Source organism: Triturus cristatus, chromosome 7 (assembly GCF_964204655.1).
Source record: "Triturus cristatus chromosome 7, aTriCri1.1, whole genome shotgun sequence".
Classification (NCBI taxonomy): domain Eukaryota; kingdom Metazoa; phylum Chordata; class Amphibia; order Caudata; family Salamandridae; genus Triturus; species Triturus cristatus.
Window position 1 is genome coordinate 1,294,654,724 of NC_140590.1, and position 19,516 is coordinate 1,294,674,239.

General features: G+C 49.5%; 1 protein-coding gene across 2 annotated transcripts in view; it reads left to right on the plus strand.

The window, feature by feature from the left end:
• The window catches only part of CLN3 (CLN3 lysosomal/endosomal transmembrane protein, battenin), a 550,496-nt gene that overhangs the window by 328,934 nt on the left and 202,046 nt on the right, over nt 1–19,516 (plus strand). For both annotated transcript variants that reach the window (XM_085618893.1, XM_085618894.1), the window contains 2 exons: nt 15,515–15,564; nt 16,215–16,283. In XM_085618893.1, coding sequence (XP_085475019.1) covers nt 15,515–15,564; nt 16,215–16,283 — 119 coding nt within the window. The remainder of the gene's footprint in view (nt 1–15,514; nt 15,565–16,214; nt 16,284–19,516) is intronic.

Sequence of the window (19,516 nt, forward strand, 5' to 3'; positions counted from 1 at the left end):
CTTTGTTGTACGAGACATAAGCATACACAATCTGAGTTAATGTAGGGAGAATTCTGTGTTTTAAGGCTGGGGGATGTATACACAGCCTGGGAACAGCTCTCCTGTTAGATACCTGAGACTGTAAAATCAGTGTAACATGAGAGCCAGTCCTGCCATCCTAGCCTGTATAGTATATGTGGCTTCCGTGTGGCTTTGCCGTTCGAGGCCTAAGTCTGTATGACGTGCTGTCTAAGGTACGACTCTGAGGCCTGAGACTTCAGGCTCTTGGATCTGGGTAACTTAAGAAATACCCGTGAACTGGGGGGCAGTTATTGTAACACACGCACACCCTGGCCCAATGTTGTAATATATGTGCAGCCTGCTTCACAGATCCGGAGCATCAGGTTGTAAAATGGATTCAACCATTGGGATAGCTGCTCTGCATGAGATCTGAGACTATAATATCGATGCAGTGCAAGAGAGACCCCCTCTGATTGATATGCGTCACTTCCGGGTAGCTCTTCTGTATGCGGCCTCAGCCTCTGAGACATGCATCTTAAGAGTCGCAGTGATGTCTGTGTGTGTGTGTGTGTGTGTGCGTTCCATGGGATAGCGCTGCTGTGTGGTAAGTAGCCCTGTGTGCTCTGTGTAGCTCGATGGGTAGCTCTGCTGTCCAAAGGGCGTTCTAGTGAAAGCAGCGGGTGTTGGATTTAGCACCACATGAGGCAGTATTATTCCAGACACACTTCAGAAACCACGGGCCCCAAGGAGCGCTAGAAGATGAGTGTATTGGTTAAATGTGCATCTCATTATGTTTTGAAAATTGGGCTAGACATTGCACTTTCTCCCCACAAGGTGGCGATGCTGATCGCTGCCAGGGCCCCACAGCCGAAAGACAGTACAGACTCCAAGAAGGCTGGACCATAGGTTGATGGCGCCAGCCTCGTGACAGGGTTAGCGGGGCCTGACCCTGTCACACCGTAGCCACATTGCCTCTTCCTGCAGGTTTCATGCCATGGTCCAATTTCTCCTAGTGATACACACCTCACGCACCCAGGACCAACTGGGGTAGTGTTATGGTTGGGCCGGTGACAGATTGGCCAGTTGGCATGTCTGCATGTCCTTGGGGAACCGTCTTCTAGCCGCTTAATCATGAATACAACAGGTTACACGCTTGCCCTGCTGAATGGCCCTTTGCGGCCAAATCCTGGCAAAGTTGCCTGTCCCTGCGAAGGGACAGTCACATCCTGGCTCAGTGGCAAGGACTGCGCAGGCATGGAACACATTTTGGCCCATTTGAAACTACCGGAGCAGTCTTTTTCTCTGACAGGGACTGCTGACGAAGCTGCGCTCAAAAAGACAGCTGGTGCATGGGGAAACAGGTGGCAGGCGCGCACCAAACAGCTGCCATATCTCGGCTCTGCTGGGGTGTCTGTGTCTTTGCTGTATTGCGGTCGGTGGGAGAATAGGAGTACTTTACGCATTCAGGTCAAAAGTCATATGATTTACGCCACCAGTCGCTGTTCTACTTTCCAAAGGGAGAAACATGTGGGGATGATTCTGCAGGGTGCACGACTGTCGAAGTACATTCACAGTAGGGGTCGTCCTAAACTTCAATGTAGTGCTTCCTGCTGCGCCGCAGTCTTGTCACCTTGTAGGTGACTGGTTGACAGGTGTGCGTAGTACCCTACTCAATTTGCAGGTTATAACAATACTGGGATTTTAATCTCGAGCAGTAACAATACTGACTGCAGAATATCAACCACCGCTTTATTGTAGAGGTATATATACATTGTTAAAAGAAGACCTAATAATCGTAACTCCAGATCTAAAAAACATATCTCATCGAGTCAAGAGCACGCATCGAAAGAGCGAGCTGTAAGTAGCTGCATTGGAATTTAAAACAACAAGCCCGCACGCGCCACAGCTAGCGATCTGTTTTTAATTATCGTGCACGCATCTGTGCACGATAATAGAAAACAGATCTGGCATGTGTGGGTAACCGCAAGCTATAGGCCGTGGGCGGAGCAAAGGTGGGACATGCACCCGCCTTTGCCCAATTGCCTGCTGTCTTTCTCAGAAAGATGCACGCAAAGGTGAATAGCCTCTGAAGGAAAACAAACCACACGCACAAGTGTGTGGTTAGCTTCCCAAAGCCCTTTTACTGTTTACATAAAGTCTCGCCAGAGCAGCGCATGCGCGCTGCTACCGGTTCGACCTCAAAAGCATACTCAATGCGAAAATAAATGTAAATTACAGCTGCAGAGTACCTAAAGTGCATTTATTAGTCAAGGCCCGAAGCAGTCCAAACATACTGAGCACCTGATGTCAGACTGTCTACTAGCAAACAAATGCATTAGAGAAGAGCCCCAAGAAGCAGGTAAACAAACAGAGGAAACAAACAAAGCATGTATAATTTCTTCTTGATCGTGGTGGGTCTCCTCAGACTATCCCGGCCACTGAGAAATATATCCCAAGGCTTACTGTGGACGAGGAGGCTTGTTTCCTTGTCGGTCGTATATTGTATTTTCAAAATGGTATATGGAACTATTTATTAAAAACAAGTTATGGATGAGTGCGGCCATTGTGGTGGCATCCAAGCATGAGCATTGGTAGGACTGCAATGCTGGAGCAGAAATGACAGAATAAGAATCTGTGGGAACTCTGCACGTCTGATTTACGCCCCTTTGGACCCATGTTTGTGGGGTTGTGGTTAAGACCCTAGGGCAGATCAAAGACAATGGGTAACCTGACCCCACAAGATACTGACTGACCACTCTGCTGTGGGGGAGGAAGACGGAAGTGGCTGGGGGAAGAGAATGCCGCTGCCCGCGTCCCACGCAGAGGGACATCAGCAGGGCAGCCTACTAGTGGTCGCCCGTCGGAGCCTCCCCCCCCCCTGTTCCGCCAATGGGTTTGCCTTAGGGAGGCGTGCCAATAGGGTGGGCGAGGCTTGACCCCCCTTTTAGGCGCCTCACCCCCTCAGTCCTTCCTCTGCTTCCTGCGCCGCTCCTCCTGGCCACGCGAATTCCTCACCACACCGCCGTTTTGAGTGTCTTGGGCGTTCTGGTCGTCCTTGTCTGGCGTCGGGTTTTTGTGCCTCCCTGTTAGCCCGGTGAGTGTTAATTGTCCCCTGTCCCCGAGCCTCACTGGCCTGGATGTTGCTGGGTTGCCTGGTGGGGCTCGGGAGGTGGGCAGAGGGGAGCGAGACTTATGCTGAGCGGCGGGGTAGTGTGCAAAGGACGCCGAGTGTGGGTGCGAGGCCGGGGGAGGGGTCTTTGTTGTGCAAGGTTTTCATGCCGTTGGTCTCCTGTGCCGCGCGAGTGCCTGTGCCCTCTGCTTCCTGGTCTGGCGTGGGTCATACGGTTGTGTCCTTGGTCTGCCGTTGTTTTCATTGGGGAGTGCAGGGCAGTACCGCCTCCCGTCTTTCCCCGATACTACGTGGCTCTTCGGGCCTTAAAGTACAGCTAAAGATCATCACAGGCTCAGTCCATCTCAGCAATACGGAAGATGGCATGTGTGAGGCGAGGACACGGCCCTTCTTTGTCGTGCTTTTACACTTTACTTTGTGATACATATTGACGTGTTGGCTCGGCTTTGAGGGGGAATGAAAGCCACACTGTGTGCCTAGCAGGCCCCCGACAGTACTAGGGCATGGGGTGGGTGGTAGATGGCAGGGGCATGGGAACGGGTCCAGGCCTCGCTTTCCCCGAACTTATTTTCAATGCTCTCGCCCGCCCCCAGAGAGTAGCCCTCTTTCAGTCCCGTCGTCGCCGAGGCCTAGAATGACGCCGAATGCAAGGGCCTCTCGGCGACCCTGCCTGTTAAACTTGTAGTGGGAGAAAACGCTGCCATCTACATGGTAGATGACGAGGTTAGTTCGCACCCCCCCATGACAATTAACTGCGGTGGTGACTCTCTCCCACCATGTTGGTATATTTGCGCTGTGCCCCTGGTCTCCGTGGGGTTAGCGGTCTCCGCCAGAGGGCTGGGGGCCAGAAAAGGGGTACGGGGGCCGGGAGTGGTCCCGAAAGCGGCAGTCGTGGTGGCCTCACAAGAGCGGGCGTGCATGCCCTCGTGTAAGGTAGATCCTCCCCAGGGCATCCGGTGTTTTGTCTAGTGCTCCAATCCTCCTGGGTCAAGTTCGCGCTATATGAACTTGGTATCACCCCGTCCCGTGGGAGTGCATGCCTCGGTCCGGGTCTAGGGGGGGGCATCTCCCCTGGGCCTCCCATATTTGGCGTGGCCTGGTCGGCTCTAGTGGCCTATGCCACATGGTTCGAGCGAGGGTGCGTGTGGGCCTGGCTCCCCGGGAGACGAGTTTGGGGCTGGCGGTTGCAGCGCCGCCCCGACTGCGGAACATAGCTGGGCTGGGCTGCGCATGGCTAGGTGCTTTATGGCGGGCGGGTAGAGTTCCTCGGAGCCTCACCTGGGTGGGATGCGCTGGGGCATCGCTTGCCCCCCCCCTCCCCAGCCCCACCGCATGGAGCGACACGGGTATTTTCTCTGGCGCTGCGATCCACGGGATTTGCCTCGGGGTCGCAGCCACAATATTTGATTCATGTGGGAGAGGATGTGGCCCGCCGGGCACACTGCCGACTTAAGTTCGAGCCTCGAGGTCGCGTTCGCATCCTGTGATTCTGGTGTGCAATTCCCTTAATCTCCCCGTACTTGAATGTGTAATGTAAATACGGTGCTATGTAAAGTGCTCCAATACCTTCGAGTCGAGTTCGCGTTATACAAAAATTTGCAACATAAAACAACGGCACATTCATCTTGACAGATCACCTATTCTTATCTGAGGGGCTGTAGCTTAGTGGTAGACGGCATTCTGTGCATGCTTGAGGCCGCGGGTTCGATTCCCCGGCATCTCCGATTCGTTCCTGTGGCTGAATGTGCTATGTATACGGCGCTCTGCTATGCGCTCCAATACCTTCAGTCGTGTGCGCGCAATTTTGTTATTGCCCACTTTTGGTCCTGGAAACCAGGGTTCGAGGCTCGGGGTCGCGTCCACATCAGTTGATTCTGCTATGCGCTCCATTTGGGGGGGTCTGTGCTGAGTTTGGCTTGTCCCTCGCCTACACGCACACTGACCGGGAGCATTTTCCCGGCGCTGCTGCCGGTCTTGGGGGTACGGGGCAGACATTGCCATACAGTGAACCAGGGGAAACGAGTTAGAGCCCTGCACGACACTTAATTGCAGGTTATTCCTGGCATAATTTTATCCTTTGTCGTACCTTATAAATTAAATGCGTTACCAGATATCGGACATGGTGCTCATGTAAAGCGCCCGGATACCAGAAGTCAAGGTATCTGTTTCGAAGTTCCACGGGGCCAATGTGTATAATCGGGTTGTACATTTTCCCTGTTCCGCTATGTTTCCTTACCCGCCATGTTGCATGTTCATTGTTTTAGGATATCACGCGCAGCATCCAGTGCTCACTAGGCATGCATCTACAAGGGGCCTTTGTTTGGTTGCTCGGGACATTACATTGGGGCCATTGTGAGTGACAGCGCCGTGCGCAGGTGTGGCTGTCGCTGTCCGTTCGATTCAGGATGCACGGTTCGAACCTCTGTCGGTCTTGTTTGGCGTTGGGGGTGGCGCTGCTGGGGCTTGCGCTTACAGCAGTTTGTTTCTGTGTGCACACGCTTGCTTTGTTGGGTGTGAGCAGGGGAGGACTTTCCCATTACCTTTCCCCACAAGATTGCCCATGAATAGTCTGGCCTTCCGGTGCGGTTTGACGGTCTCGTGTTGTGGTGCGCACTGGATAACGCAGCGGCAAGGCGTAGTGGTAGACACTTGTGACGGGGATGGACACTGAAGGGAGTGTCCTTTTGTTGGGGTATTTGGTGCATTCTGAGCTAGCGGGGCGGGTTGGCACCTCACACCCCCCCTTTATAGGCAGGGCTAGCTAGGGCTGCAGGCAGACAGCATTCCTTCGTCCTAGAGCATTTCCAATGTGCATCTCCTATGCAATTCTTCCTTGTGGGGCGGCCAGGAATATTCAGACAATGTGGTGGGGCTCTCGCATAATTATACAGCGAATGGCGGCTGATTTCTAACGTCTGCTGTTGCAATTTAGGCATGACAAGCGTTGGGAAACACAATGGGTCTAGTTTTACTAGCTTTAGCTTTGGCCAATGGTAGTTTTCGTTAGCCAGCTTCGGAATAGATGACATGGCAGGACACTAGAAGTGGATGTCGGTATGTCCAAGTTGGGGAAGGTTTCTTGTGATATGGGCAAGCTTGCATTGTGGTGCACCCGGCAGCATCGTGCATAGGCACGCATTTAATAGGATTAAAAACCCACATTGCTTATGCCCTTATGCAGTGTCTTATGCAGACTCCTGCGCCGCTGGCAATACAGCAGCTTTTCCGTAGGTACACATGTAGGGGTTCATCTTTGTGTTGTCAGTTAAAATACATTTTGAGGGCCAGTCGTACCTGCGCTGCACGGTCACAACAGTCGTGAGGCTGATTCACTCAGCCATGTCTCTGGAACCATGCAATGCCGTGGCTCATTTTGTATATCCTTGGGCCGGCCACATATTCCTTCATCTCCAGCATGCTTTGCTGATTAATTGATTAAATGAATAAAGTCGCATGTTCTAGCTCAAACAGAGCAACAGTTACTATTCGCAATGACATGGATTCACATGCTCTGGAGAGCCCCCTTTGCATTTATTCCCTGGTATCTTTGTCCCAAAATCCAGCATTTATTAGGGTTATCCGGTACTAGGGGGGAATCTCTTTGGCATTAGTTCCATGCCTGTAGGTACGAAGGGACGAAGTTATGTGTCCCAAGTGGTGCAACAGGATAAGGGAGGGTGTATATATATAGATATGTTACCTTGTTCCACAGGGAGGCCAGGGAAAGCACAGAGTGACATGGTTTACCGAGACTTAGCCTGGCTTGCCGCTTCTGCGACCTTGTGATGTTTGTTTATGTATTGTAGGAAGGTGACAGAGGCTGTCACTGTTGTTTGATAGGCACCAGGGCCAGATGACATTTAAGTGCATTGTGTGCTGGAAACTAAGGAGCGAGTCCATTTAGTAAGCACAAGGAGCACGGGGGGCGTTTCTAGCTCTAAAGGAAAGTTGAGACAACCCAGTTAAGTTTCAGTGCAAGGCCAAATTTGGTAGGGCAATTCCAGGCGTAAAGCATTAAGCCAGCTAGCCCTGGGAATTAGGCAGGCGTACGATTAGCTAAGATTTTGTTCAAACTGAGGGAGAGCATATCGAACATAATTAATTGTGGAACCAGAAAAAGCTTTACAAAGCAATGCTGTAGATTTCCGGTAGAATGCTGTATGGATAGGCTTCAGGGATAAGGCCATGACCCTTCTGGAAGGGGCATCTTTTTCGACCTGTGTCGAACTGGGAAAGGAAGTAAGGCGGGCTCGATAACTCTTTATTCTACCTACGTTGGCACATCTTGTCAGGAGTGATTGTCAAAGTTCTGCCTTCAGCCAGTCTAGGTTAACACCCATCCACTCCAAGCTAATTGTTCGTGGTGATATTGGGCCGCATATACACAGCCCGGTATTAGGCCCCTGGGGTTGTCAGTGTCGTGAATTACTAAATTCTACTGCACTGGAGGTGTGACCGGGTTTTACACTAGTAGAAGTTTGGGAGTGCAAGCCTCCACCTAGGGGGGTGGCTGGCTGAATTTGATGATCTACGTCAAACGTTTCACAGCACTGAACGTGGGAGGGTGTCAATTACCTGTGCATACTTCAACCAGACACCCCAGAATGAGTGTCAATTACCTGTGCATACTTCAAGCTGACACCCCAGAATGGCAGGCCCTCATCTACATGGTAATAATTGAGAGAGCAGAGAGCGACCATACCTCTTGAATTTTGCACTTAAACTTTCTAATAATGGAAAGGGCTTACCACCTTCTGAAAGGAGCATGACCAGAGATGTGCTGCCTTCCACTGACATTTGACAGGTTATTGGGTAAGGCTAGCGGAAAAGCCAGATTTATTGTCATCATTTAAGGCTGACGTGACCCAGGTATTGGCAAGATAGAGACACTGCCAACTGTGAAGATGTGAACGAATTCATAACTGGGGCTCACAACATATTATTTGCTAAAATAAGAAGTTTCTTTTTCGAGCCACTATGCCGGTGCCACGAATTACCTATAGCACAGCAACACCGGTATAACAAGGACTGTAGGCAAACCTATTAGCTCCTTTCAGCAGCGATAAAGTGTAAAAGCTAGCTTCTATTCAACAAGCAAGGAAATTGGACACGCTGTCCCAGTGGAGAGCAAGAAAAGATTGGGATGAACAGCGGGACGAGTATAAGACTCTATCGTCAAATTTAATGTAACTTAATTTGCAAGTAGAAAGGCTAAAACGAGGAGATGTTGCTAAGATATGGGTCAGTTTGTAGTAAACAATAGGATAATACAATGTGAAAGGAAGCAAATTTAGGGAGTTAATGGCCGAAAAGGTAAACATGGCAGAGTTAGCAGTTTTATCGATTGTTCATTGATTTGGCCTAGCATGCTGTAGTAAGGTGGGATTGTCTCAGCGAATCACCTGCCAACAATGCTGTCACCAGCTAAGGTTTGTGGCAGTAACCATTCAGAGACAGTGACATGAAGCAGCCAGGGACAGTGAGCATATGTTTCCCGTGTGCTGGGTGAGAGCACATAGACAGAGGCTGTTGCCCCCATACTTTCTGATGCTCACAGCTTTTAAGGGCCCACCCCCTCATTAGAGACCCGTGATGTCAGCTTGTGTTTATATACGTAGGGAAAGCGGTGAACTCACACGTTTCCTTCACCCTGCTTATTGTGCTGTATCTGTTGGGAACACAATTCTAAGCCAGGAAGGCCCCATATTTGGCCAATCGAAAATTCTTAACAGGATTGCAGGTCCATAAGCGCCTATTTCACCAATGCCTTGTTACCCATGCCATATTTTCCAGCCTGAGAAACAGATTTAGGTGTTGCTCTTCTCGCTCAGCCTTTCCTTGGAGCCAGGGAGTTGGGAAACGTTCACAAATTTGGGTCCTCGTGCTGAGAGATGTATGCTTCGGCAGCTCAGTCAGTCATATTGGCTTTATCCGGAGTCATGATAAAAGGCGTCCATATAGCAGTTACGTTCAATGTTTTGCCCTGCCGAGAAATCAGGCAATCCTCGCAGCAGCAGCAATTCGGGAACCATGACGCTATCAATCCATCACCTTTGTAGACAAAGTGGAAATTAAGACCTTCTTCGTGCTAGGATATGAAGGGAATCGATGGAATGAGGAATTTCAGACATGGTTCTTTCTGGCTCCATATGTAGGTGCTAGATCTTCCCATAATTACGTTAGGAAGATCTGCAGTGGCATCGCTAAGAAAGTTAGGAACACCATTCACGTCTAAGCTGAACGGCAGTGGGGCCAAAAGACATCCTTTGTTAGTCTGCCCTGGGCTTCTGAGTAATGTTGCAAATTAATGCCGTCATTTACGGGTTACAGAACAGGACCCATAATTTAGCCCACTAAAAGCTGGCTCGCAGGGGCAGGGCACCTATAACAGCGAAGGGAGGAAGGGGGGCTCTGGCAGCGACGGAAGCCTCCCCAGAGCTGTGGCGGAGTTACAGGGCGATCTGGAGGCAGAAGGGTACAGTAAGGGTACCTCTGCGACAGGCGGTACAGTAAGGGTACCCCTGTCAGGCACAGTAAGGGTGCCCGAGCCAAGGTCCGGGAGCCGAAGGAGGTTCTGGGAAGACCGCGACGGCGCCCCGTTAGTCCTTCGGGCGGTTGGGGGGCCTGACCAACCGGGGGTGTGCCACAACACGCTCCGCCCCCGTCAAAAGGGGCTGGAGTAGTAAACAGATCACGTGATCCAGTGGATGATCTGAAAATATGTGCCGCACTGCCGGGCATCGACCCACCGTGCGTGCTGGCTCGCCAGGCGGGCGGAGCAGCGAGGGGCTGCTTGCCCTGGATCGCCCGTAAGATAACCCACTTATCGTCATACTTATGTTGTATGAAATAAACCTGCAGCAGTTCTTCACCCACAATGAAAGTGTCAGTGTAATCCTTGGGTGACGTCTGTGCATGCATGTTGAGTGGAGCGGATGACGGTGTGGTCACTATGCCGCTGCCCGCGTCCCACGCAGAGGGACATCAGCAGGGCAGCCTACTAGTGGCCGCCCGTCGGAGCCTCCCCCCCCCCCCCCCTCCTCCGCCTCGCTAGCGAGGCCGCGCCTGGGGAGGGGAGGCCCCCCCCAATGGGTTTGCCTTAGGGAGGCGTGCCAATAGGGTGGGCGAGGCTTGACCCCCCTTTTAGGCGCCTCACCCCCTCAGTCCTTCCTCTGCTTCCTGCGCCGCTCCTCCTGGCCACGCGAATTCCCACCCTTTCCGCTTACCCTGCGCGGCGGAGGTAGCGCGCTATTGGAATGTTTTAATGTTTTTTCTTGCGTTGCAGGCGGAGTTACAGGGCGATCTGGAGGCAGAAGGGTACAGTAATGGTACCTCTGCGACAGGCGGTACAGTAAGGGTACCCCTGTCAGGCACAGTAAGGGTGCCCGAGCCAATGTCCGGGAGCCGAAGGAGGTTCTGGGAAGACCGCGACGGCGCCCCGTTAGTCCTTCGGGCGGTTGGGGGGCCTGACCAACCGGGGGTGTGCCACAACACGCTCCGCCCCGTCAAAAGGGGCGGGAGTAGTAAACAGATCACGTGATCCAGTGGATGATCTGAAAATATGTTCCGCACTGCCGGGCATCGACCCACCGTGCGTGCTGGCTCGCCAGGCTGGCGGAGCAGCGAGGGGCTGCTTGCCCTGGATCGCCCGTAAGATAACCCACTTATCGTCATAATTATGTTGTATGAAATAAACCTGCAGCAGTTCTTCACCCACAATGAAAGTGTCAGTGTAATCCTTGGGTGACGTCTGTGCATGCGTGTTGAGTGGAGCGGATGACGGTGTGGTCACTAGGAAACGGGGCAGTTTTGAGCAGAGGCGGATAGAGGGAGGACCGCTGTAAAGTAGAGTGAGCTACAACAGAGGTAGAGCCTGCCAGTACCTGTGTCCATAATCTGTGAGTAAGGGTCCCAGGAACACACGACAACGCGTATACAGGAATGCAGTAGTATTTGATGACCCTGCCCCGTCAAGTGGCATGACAGCAGCACACTTATTCTAAGGAGGGCTCCTCTACTATCCCTGGTTCAGGAGGGATGTCTCAGTCCTCACAACTCCACTTACAGACCTTGAAAGGCTCGGACACGGCTGGTGGGTACAATTCAAGGCTCTACATACCTCACACTCGACCCCAAAAGAGTAGGGGCCCCAGCCAACAGAGTTTTTGTGATCCTTTTGCTTTAGCTGATTTTTTTCATACATCTATGTTGGGTGTCCATATGCGCAGATCTTTTCACATCCATTCTCTCCAGAACATTTCTACACTTGCCTTCTGATGATGCAGAAACCATGTTGTCAGTAGCAGAAATCAGGCAATAAATGGCTGCACAAGCCACGCCCACGCCGGCTACCCATAGCACCTCTCCTTAGCACTGGTTCGGATGTTTTCTGAGGCGCTAACATACGCTTTTAAATCGCAGAACTTCACCGACTGGCATTTGCTGCCCAAGGAACATGGGGTGGCAGTTGGACAGCTGGAGCTACAGAACCCTGCTTCATCACGAACAGTGCTCCTCGTAAGGAAATCTATTAATTTCACTCCTCCAGCTGGGGGAGAACGTTGTTTACCGGCTACAGTGGCCGACTTTGAAGCAGGGGGACTAGGTTCAAGTCTGGCTGGAGGCTCATACATCTTGTGATTCTGGGCAAATCACTTAATCTCCCGTGCCTAAAAAATGAATGTACTCCTCTGTAATGCTACTGGTGCACATGTAAAGCGGGCTGCGCTCCGATACCTCTGGGTCGAGTTAGCGCTATATAAAACTGCAAAATAAAAAGTGCCCAGTAATGGCCTCTGAGGCAGAGACCAATCCTCCTCCCTCCTCTACCTCCTGGGAACCCCCACATCTCTGCAGCACGCCACATACAACCTATAGGCTCAAAAAGATGCCACCGGCCTAGAAACCCCCGTCGGTGCTTGGTGATTCCACCAACCACAGCCTCCTGACATAGGCAGCCCATGTTAGCGAAGCCTCTTGGCGCGAAAGGACCAAAGTAAGTAATGCAGTGGCGACGGGACTTGAGTTGCACTCGGCACAGCTCGTAGGTTTGCATCGTCCAGATTCACCCAGCTTCAGTGAAGCCCGGCTCTACGTCTTCACAGACTCTGCGTATTAATAATAATAATAATCCACATTTGTAAAGCGCGAACAATCACCCGTAAGGGTCTCTAGGCGCTGGGGGCCGTCAGGAGGATTAAGCAAGCTGTTGCCCAGAGTCACATGGTGCTGAACAGATGCTGCCGGACGTGATGGGCCCGTGGGGTCGGTTTCAAGTGTCATTTTAGTGGGCACCTGACATGTCTTTATTGTCCTGAAATCACCTGTTTCTCAGAATACTACTACCAGAGCCAGATCAAGTCATGGCGTGCCCGAGATGGTCAGCGTGAGTCATGAAACGGGCTTCAAAGACAGCGCTGGGACTTCAAACAGCTATTCCTACAACTAACACTATCTTCTAACTGGTCAACTCTGAGGAGAATGCACGAACCCTTTGCTTGAAAAGGAGGCTGTTTGGAAGTCTGCAGTCCTCACGCACACTTCACGCCGTGTGTTCGGGCCGGGCATTAGGAATACGAACGGCGCCAGTGCAGACTGCTTCGATAATATTTGTGTTTAGGAAAAACAACTCGCAGCAGACAATGTTAGGAAACCCAGACGCCCCGGCCATACCATGGAAAATGAGCTTCGTGGAGCCCCCTCGCGCTCACACTTCCCCCTCTGCGGTGCTTGGCAGCGGAGAGAGAACACAGGGCGACCTGCGCTGGCCACATAAACAAAACACGCACTGCCTCGCTGCAAAAACACAATATGTGACATGAAAACAACCTTTGACCCATCACTGTCAGCCACGGTGCACAGTCTGAGCTGCATTGCCTTAAAATAAGCAGAACACTCCCTCGCCACAGCGGCCACATAAACTAGGGAGAGGGTTTAGGTAGAAGACCCTCATAGTTTTGCAATTCACCCTCTGGCTGCCTGAACATCTAGTTTTACGACGCTGAAGGGATTCCCTGATAATTTCTTCAGCTCCATATATTGTGTGAGCAAGGGAGTTGTCGACTGACACAGTTGTCTGTCTGTTCGCCACGGTATGCTAAATCACGTCGCCAGTGTTTCCCTTGATGAATTGGACCCTTCATCCGCACCAGAGCTCATCGCCGCTTGACCGGCACCAGAGGAAGTCAGCAGACTCTCCTAGGAGTTTAGACTCCATCACACAGTCACATTCAGTTCTTTGACTTCTGCATGCATTCTGTAAAGAAAGTATCCTTGGTTCTACATTTACCTACATTGGCAACGCCATTAGGGCAGGTTTTAACGTGATAGTGTGTTTAGGCGTGCAACACATTTCTGAATGCCTGTATTAACATGTTTTGGCATATTAAAGGCAGACCTGTTGCATTTGCCAGTGGTTGTTTTTCGGCCCTGCACATCCATTGCCATCTGAGCTTTAAATCTCAGCTGAGAGTGGATGACAGATGCATTCAAGGGAGCGGTGTGTCACCGCCTCTGCGGTGCAGGTGGCTGTCTGGTGTGTGCTCAGTGGCGATTTAACATGTGCTTGTTCTCTTAATATGTCCTAGAAAATCAGAGACGCTAGCAGCTGGCCCCAATGTGAGGCTCTTGTAAACTACTGGCTACTTGCTGATGCGTGTGTGTGTGTGTGTGTGTTTCGTCTTTGCCCATGTAAGCACAGAACGTTTATTGGTCTGGCCCACAGTGGTTCTCTTGGTGCAGGCATGAATGCTTGCATCTTTGCAACTCGGAACTCAAAGGGACGACCGGAAGCAGCACATGCCCCCTCTCAGCTGGTTTGCCTTTTGCATGAATGAGTGCTTTTCTCTCATGAGTGGGCAGGGTCTCGCATCCGCAGTGCGAGCTGCTCACCACTGCTTTGGAGAGACACTTGCACTTAAGAGGTATTTTACCTCAATTAGGAAGACTGTGAGGGCTCATGGCAGCACCAAGTTGAAGGCCATTAAACGTTTAAGGAAAGTAGGTTTTCCAGAGCTGTGATCTGTAGCCGCCTTTTCCCTCCTCGCAGCATTCCTATCAGTCAGAGCAGTGACGTAACGAAACTTGAGGGGGCCCCCCTGCAAGGTATGTGGAGGGGCCCCCTCAGACTCAATCAGGAACTCCCGAGCCAGAGCATTGTGCTGAGGGGGCCCCCTGGAGCTTCGGGGCCCCCTGCACCGCGGGGGATGCAGGGGCCTGTGTTACGCCCCTGAGTCAGAGGCGAAGTTTTGCAGAGAATTGCTGCGGCTCCCGAGGCTCCCGAGGCGGGTTTGATCTATTTTCAGAGCTGCAGAAAAGCAGGTGACTCTGAGAGCCTTACCGCAGCATCAAGCCGACTGTACCACAAAATCAAAACAAGCGCGTGCGCCTCGCGCTGATGAGTAGAGGAGGCGGCAGCAGGGGGAGGGGAGAGAGGAGGGGGCCTGCACCGGATTCCCTTGCGGGAGCGAGCAGGAACCATCTGTCAAAGCTCACTTCCGCAAGGGAATCACCAAACGTGCACGCATTGCCATTCAAAGCAATGCAACGCCTGCAAAAGTAAAGCGATGGCTAAAGGTCTTTTTCCTATGCAGCGCATGCCCGCTGTGTAGGCGAGACCTAAAAAGTAGGGGAATGGAATCTATAGAATTAAAGGAGTAGGGGCACGCTGTGCCCTGCCGATCTCGCCCACTTCAACTACTGTGTGGACCTGTGAGAGATTGGGGCTATGTGTGCCTACCGGACGTTACTGAGGCCTGGATAGATTATGAACCTGTATTGGTTGATTGAGCCTTCCATTGCCCAACACCCATCCATGCCTACATTCCAGACGACCCCCTACCCGGGTCAGACAGTTCTCTGTCCCGGAAGGCCGGGGCTGGCTCATAGATAGCACCCATCTGCCTGTCACTGCAATGTTTATTTCTTGTTTTATTGCTATATTTTATCTTGAATAAGTTTATCTCTGTGGGAATTGTACTGCAAGTTAATATAAAGGTATGTTTTTTTTGTTGTGGCTCCCGGGTGAGAGCACTGACAGTTTACCCGGTCTAATGTAGAAGGCTGCACGGGTAATCTGAACTGTATTATAATCCTTCTTTTTTCTTTTCATTGCTCCTTGACCTTATGAGACAAAATGTACTGAGCCTTTTGTGAAATGGGGAATAAAGTACAAGTTAAAAAAAAATACTTGTGGACTTTATTCACTAATAAAAATCCATTATTATTGTGAACATTAATCCAGATGAATTTGGTTTGCCATTGCTTATTTTTAATCGACATTTATTTTTTGAGTGTTCTTCCAGTTGTGCCTGTAGTTCATTGATTTAGGTTTGTTTTTCAGCCCGTGGACTTTATTTTCCTTTAACCAATATCTTCTCTGCACAGATAAACAGGCTTCTAATCTGACACTACAAGAGAAATGGAATGTTGTAAAGGTAAGTGTCTGGGAGGAGCCGTTAATTTTTTTAAGAACACAGATTGGAGGGATAGGCTAGGCAATCATTAAAGTGGCTCGCAGTATACAACCTAACTGAGTGGAACAATATAAGCTCATTATTGAGCAACCAATAGTATGCAGCATACCTGGAGCTGCAAGGCAAGGTACAAATGTGGATAATTGGCTTTACGGAGGGGATCCTATTGAGACATACCAGGGAATGCACTAAGGTGGGCCAGTGCAAGACTAAGGGCATTGTACAGTGGAGGAAGCTGGGGAAGAACTGGGTGGCCACACTCATTGCTTTTACATGGATCATGTCTAGGAGGAGCTGGCTGTGCGCATAATAGGCATGATTACTGTCAGACGTATAACTGAGAGGGGCAGGCGTAGCACACACAACTGTGGACTATAGCATGCAGCATGCTTGAGAGAGACAGCTTGAATGCTGCACCATGTTTAGTTGCTGCAGCGTGCATGACTGAGAGGGAGAAGCCGGGCAAACACTGGGAAGGGTCACTGTATGGAACATGCCTGAAATGGACAGCCTTGGCATATAATAGGGTGGATCATTCTAGTGAGGGTGCCCTAAAGGGTATAGGGATCCTGTTCGTCTTCCTTGACTCTGATTCTCTGCTTCTCTTCTAGTGGGTCCTGAAATACATGATTCCCCTGGCCCTTGTTTACTTTGCTGAATATTTCATCAACCAAGGTTTGGTAAGTGGCAAGTAACAGTTGAGTGTGGTTGGCTGCTGTCGCCATCTCTGCTCTAGATACTGCATTTAGACAGGTCCCTCTAGACTATAAATTTACTTGCATGCCAGAAGGCCCCATAAAACTACATACACCAAATTATTTGCTCATAGGAAACCTTAAGTATGGAATGGTCCTCACCTAAAACAAATGTGGCAGATCGTGACTACTTTGTAATGTAATGTTATAATATCCTCTCCCAGTCTAAAAATGTCTGTACTTTACATGAAGCATCCTATCTTCTCAGGGAAACAACCTGAGGTTTTTATTATATCCCAGCAGCTTCCGAAATTGTTCGAGATAAAGGTTTTTCATCAGGAACTTTTTTTTTTTAAGACCTGTTAATTAAAGAACAATCAGAATACTGAACCTGGAGGCTGAAATTCAGCAAGAAACGTGGGGGTGAGGGATTAGGTCTTTCTGTTTTAATCCTAGAAGAGTGAAGCCCGAAGAGTTAACTTAAGTTTTACAATTAAAGAAGAAAATTATTTCTGAAGCTGTTAAACTTCACATTATCCCTACTGATGGTTTTAGTTTTATGGCGAGATCCGATACATGTGTACTTACTGAGGAGAGACAGTGGACTTTAGGACTGCAGATGGAGAAGTTTAGGACAGAAGATGCAGAAGTTTTATATGCCATCGCTCCACAGTACAGATGAGGTTTCCTGCTTTATTGAAGATTATGTTCAAGATGTACACAGCGAATTTGAGGCAAATCATTTATTAGTTTTCAGCATACAATATTTCCATTGGATTTTCAGATTTTACACTCTCCCAACAATGTATATGCATTAATACAAACGTACATGCTTTGAATTACTAAGAGGTTCATGTGATTTACTCAAGTTCTAGCTGTATAGACAAACCTACCCTTTTTAGGTTAACCCTAGTTTCAGGTAATAAAAATGAAAAAATGAAATTATGGGCATGGATTAAAATATGATAAAAGAACTACATGAGTGGAGTCTGATAAGAGAGAGAGTCAGTGAATTCCCCCATTGAATGTACTTTATGTCCAGTATGTATGAGCGGTTTCTGGAGGTGTTGAGACTCAAGAAGGCTTTGTTTTATTTGGTGCTACTACGGCGGGGTTAACAAAATGTCCTCCTTCATTCACGTTGAAATTATAATGTACCTGTCCAGCATCATCTTAGATGTTGACACAAATTTGGTTAATACTCAAAACGAAAGTATTCCTTTGCCCTAAAAGAACCAACTACCCTCACTTAAGCCATCAACATGTTTCAGCCCCTTCTACTGACCTGCAAGGTCCCGGGCTTTCATCAGGACGTATATCATAGCACTGGTGTCAACGTAATTTCACGTCAGTGAGCAACTGATCATGCAGGGAGTAAATGTGCTCGCCTTGTTCTAGTATACAGCACAATTGTCGCACCTAAAATCGTAACAAATACAGTAGATTCACTGTGTGTCTGTGATGCAGCATATTACATCATCTGATGGTACTTTCGGAACCCGTGGGTTCTTCAAAACAATTTCCTACAAAATCGCATGCACCCCTCACATTGTCACCTATCCACATGCATAGTGGTGTGGGCACACATACTCTAATTCTGGTATGCATGTAATGTGCTGCAACACAGAAACACAGTGAATCTACTGTATTTGTTTCCATTTTAGGTGCCACAATTGTGCTGTATACTAGATTAAGGCGAGTAAATTTACTCCTTGCATGCATCTAATTAGCACTACATGATCAGTTACTAAAGTGGAACTACCCTGACACCGGGGCTATTATATACGTCCTGTTTAAAGCCCAGTACCTTGTAGGCCAGTTGTAGGGGCTTAAACATATCGACAGCTTAAGTGAGTGTCTTAAGACCACAATATCGTAGTGTACCCCCTCATATATTTCTTTTTAATCTATACCCACTTTCAGTACTAATAAAGGGATACCTTCGTGAAAGTGAGGTATTTTTAATCTTTAACCTCCCCGGTAGGATCTATCAAAGTGTTCCCATAATGTCGTTTGAGCCCACCCTGGCTTTTAGAGGCTAGGATGGACCAGATGGTGAAGCATGCCACGATTAGTGTGTGTGAGGGTCATATAAAAGAAAATAATTATTTTCTTTATAGTTACATATTTGTTCTGGTTCCTGAGACTAAGACCAGGACTTGGTTCTTTTAGGGCATAGGAGTACTTTGATATGGGTGTTAATTGGTTTAGGGAGAGTGTACTCCTTTGAACCCACCCTGTGCTTATCGGGGAAACTTCTTCCTTCAGTCTGGGTACCGAGTCTGGCAGTCCGACCTCAGTTTTCCTCTGTTGTGATTTAGACACAAAGTTGGTACCTCAACTGGAAAATCAGCAGCTTGGAAAACCCATGCGGGGCTCTACTGATTTTGTTTTCCCTTAATGGCATAAAGACAAATGTTATATTGAGATAAACCCACATTAGGTCTTTAGACTCTAACTGTATCCTAGGGGCAGTTTGGATCAACTTAGTAGTAGTCTCACTGTTTTTAGGGCCTACTAAAGGAGTTGCAATATTGGTATTGGTAAGTCAACTTTCCTCTCTGTAGATGTACATATCTGATAGAGACATCTAGCCACAGATTCCTTACCTGTGATCTGGATGAGTTTTCTTGCGCAGTACCCCTGAGTGCCTGTAGGTGTGTTGGTCGATTCCGAGTGACGTCGTCGGCATTATCTCCATCGTCGTGACGTCCGCATCGTCTATGTAGGTGCCACCTCGACGCACTGACGTCAGTTCTTTTCTTTTCGCCCCAGCCAGCACAGATCTGTTGAAGAGAGCTACCCACTGTCATATTTTGACAGACTATTTTCGACTTATTGTCGAACTTTTTTCATTGGTGTGTAGGCTCCATCATGTCCAAAAAGACCTCGGGATTCAAACCATGTGAGGCCTGTCACTGTGCCATGTCGGTCACGGATCCCCACCTTGTGTGCCTTTGGTGCCTGGAGCGCGACCCGAAGTGACTGCCAGGCCATGACTCCTAAAGTTCTGAGGGAGCCGTACCTAGAGCTGCTTGCAGCCCAGTGTCAGGATCCTCGGAGGTCTTGTTCCCGCTCCCGGTTGAGAGGGAGGTCTGAGCACTGCTCGGGGTTCTTACAGTCTTCATCCTCCCATTTGAAGTCCTTGAAGGGGTCAGGTAAGAAGCACAACAAAAAACACAAGTCGAAGCATGCTTCAACTTCACCCTGTCTGTCAC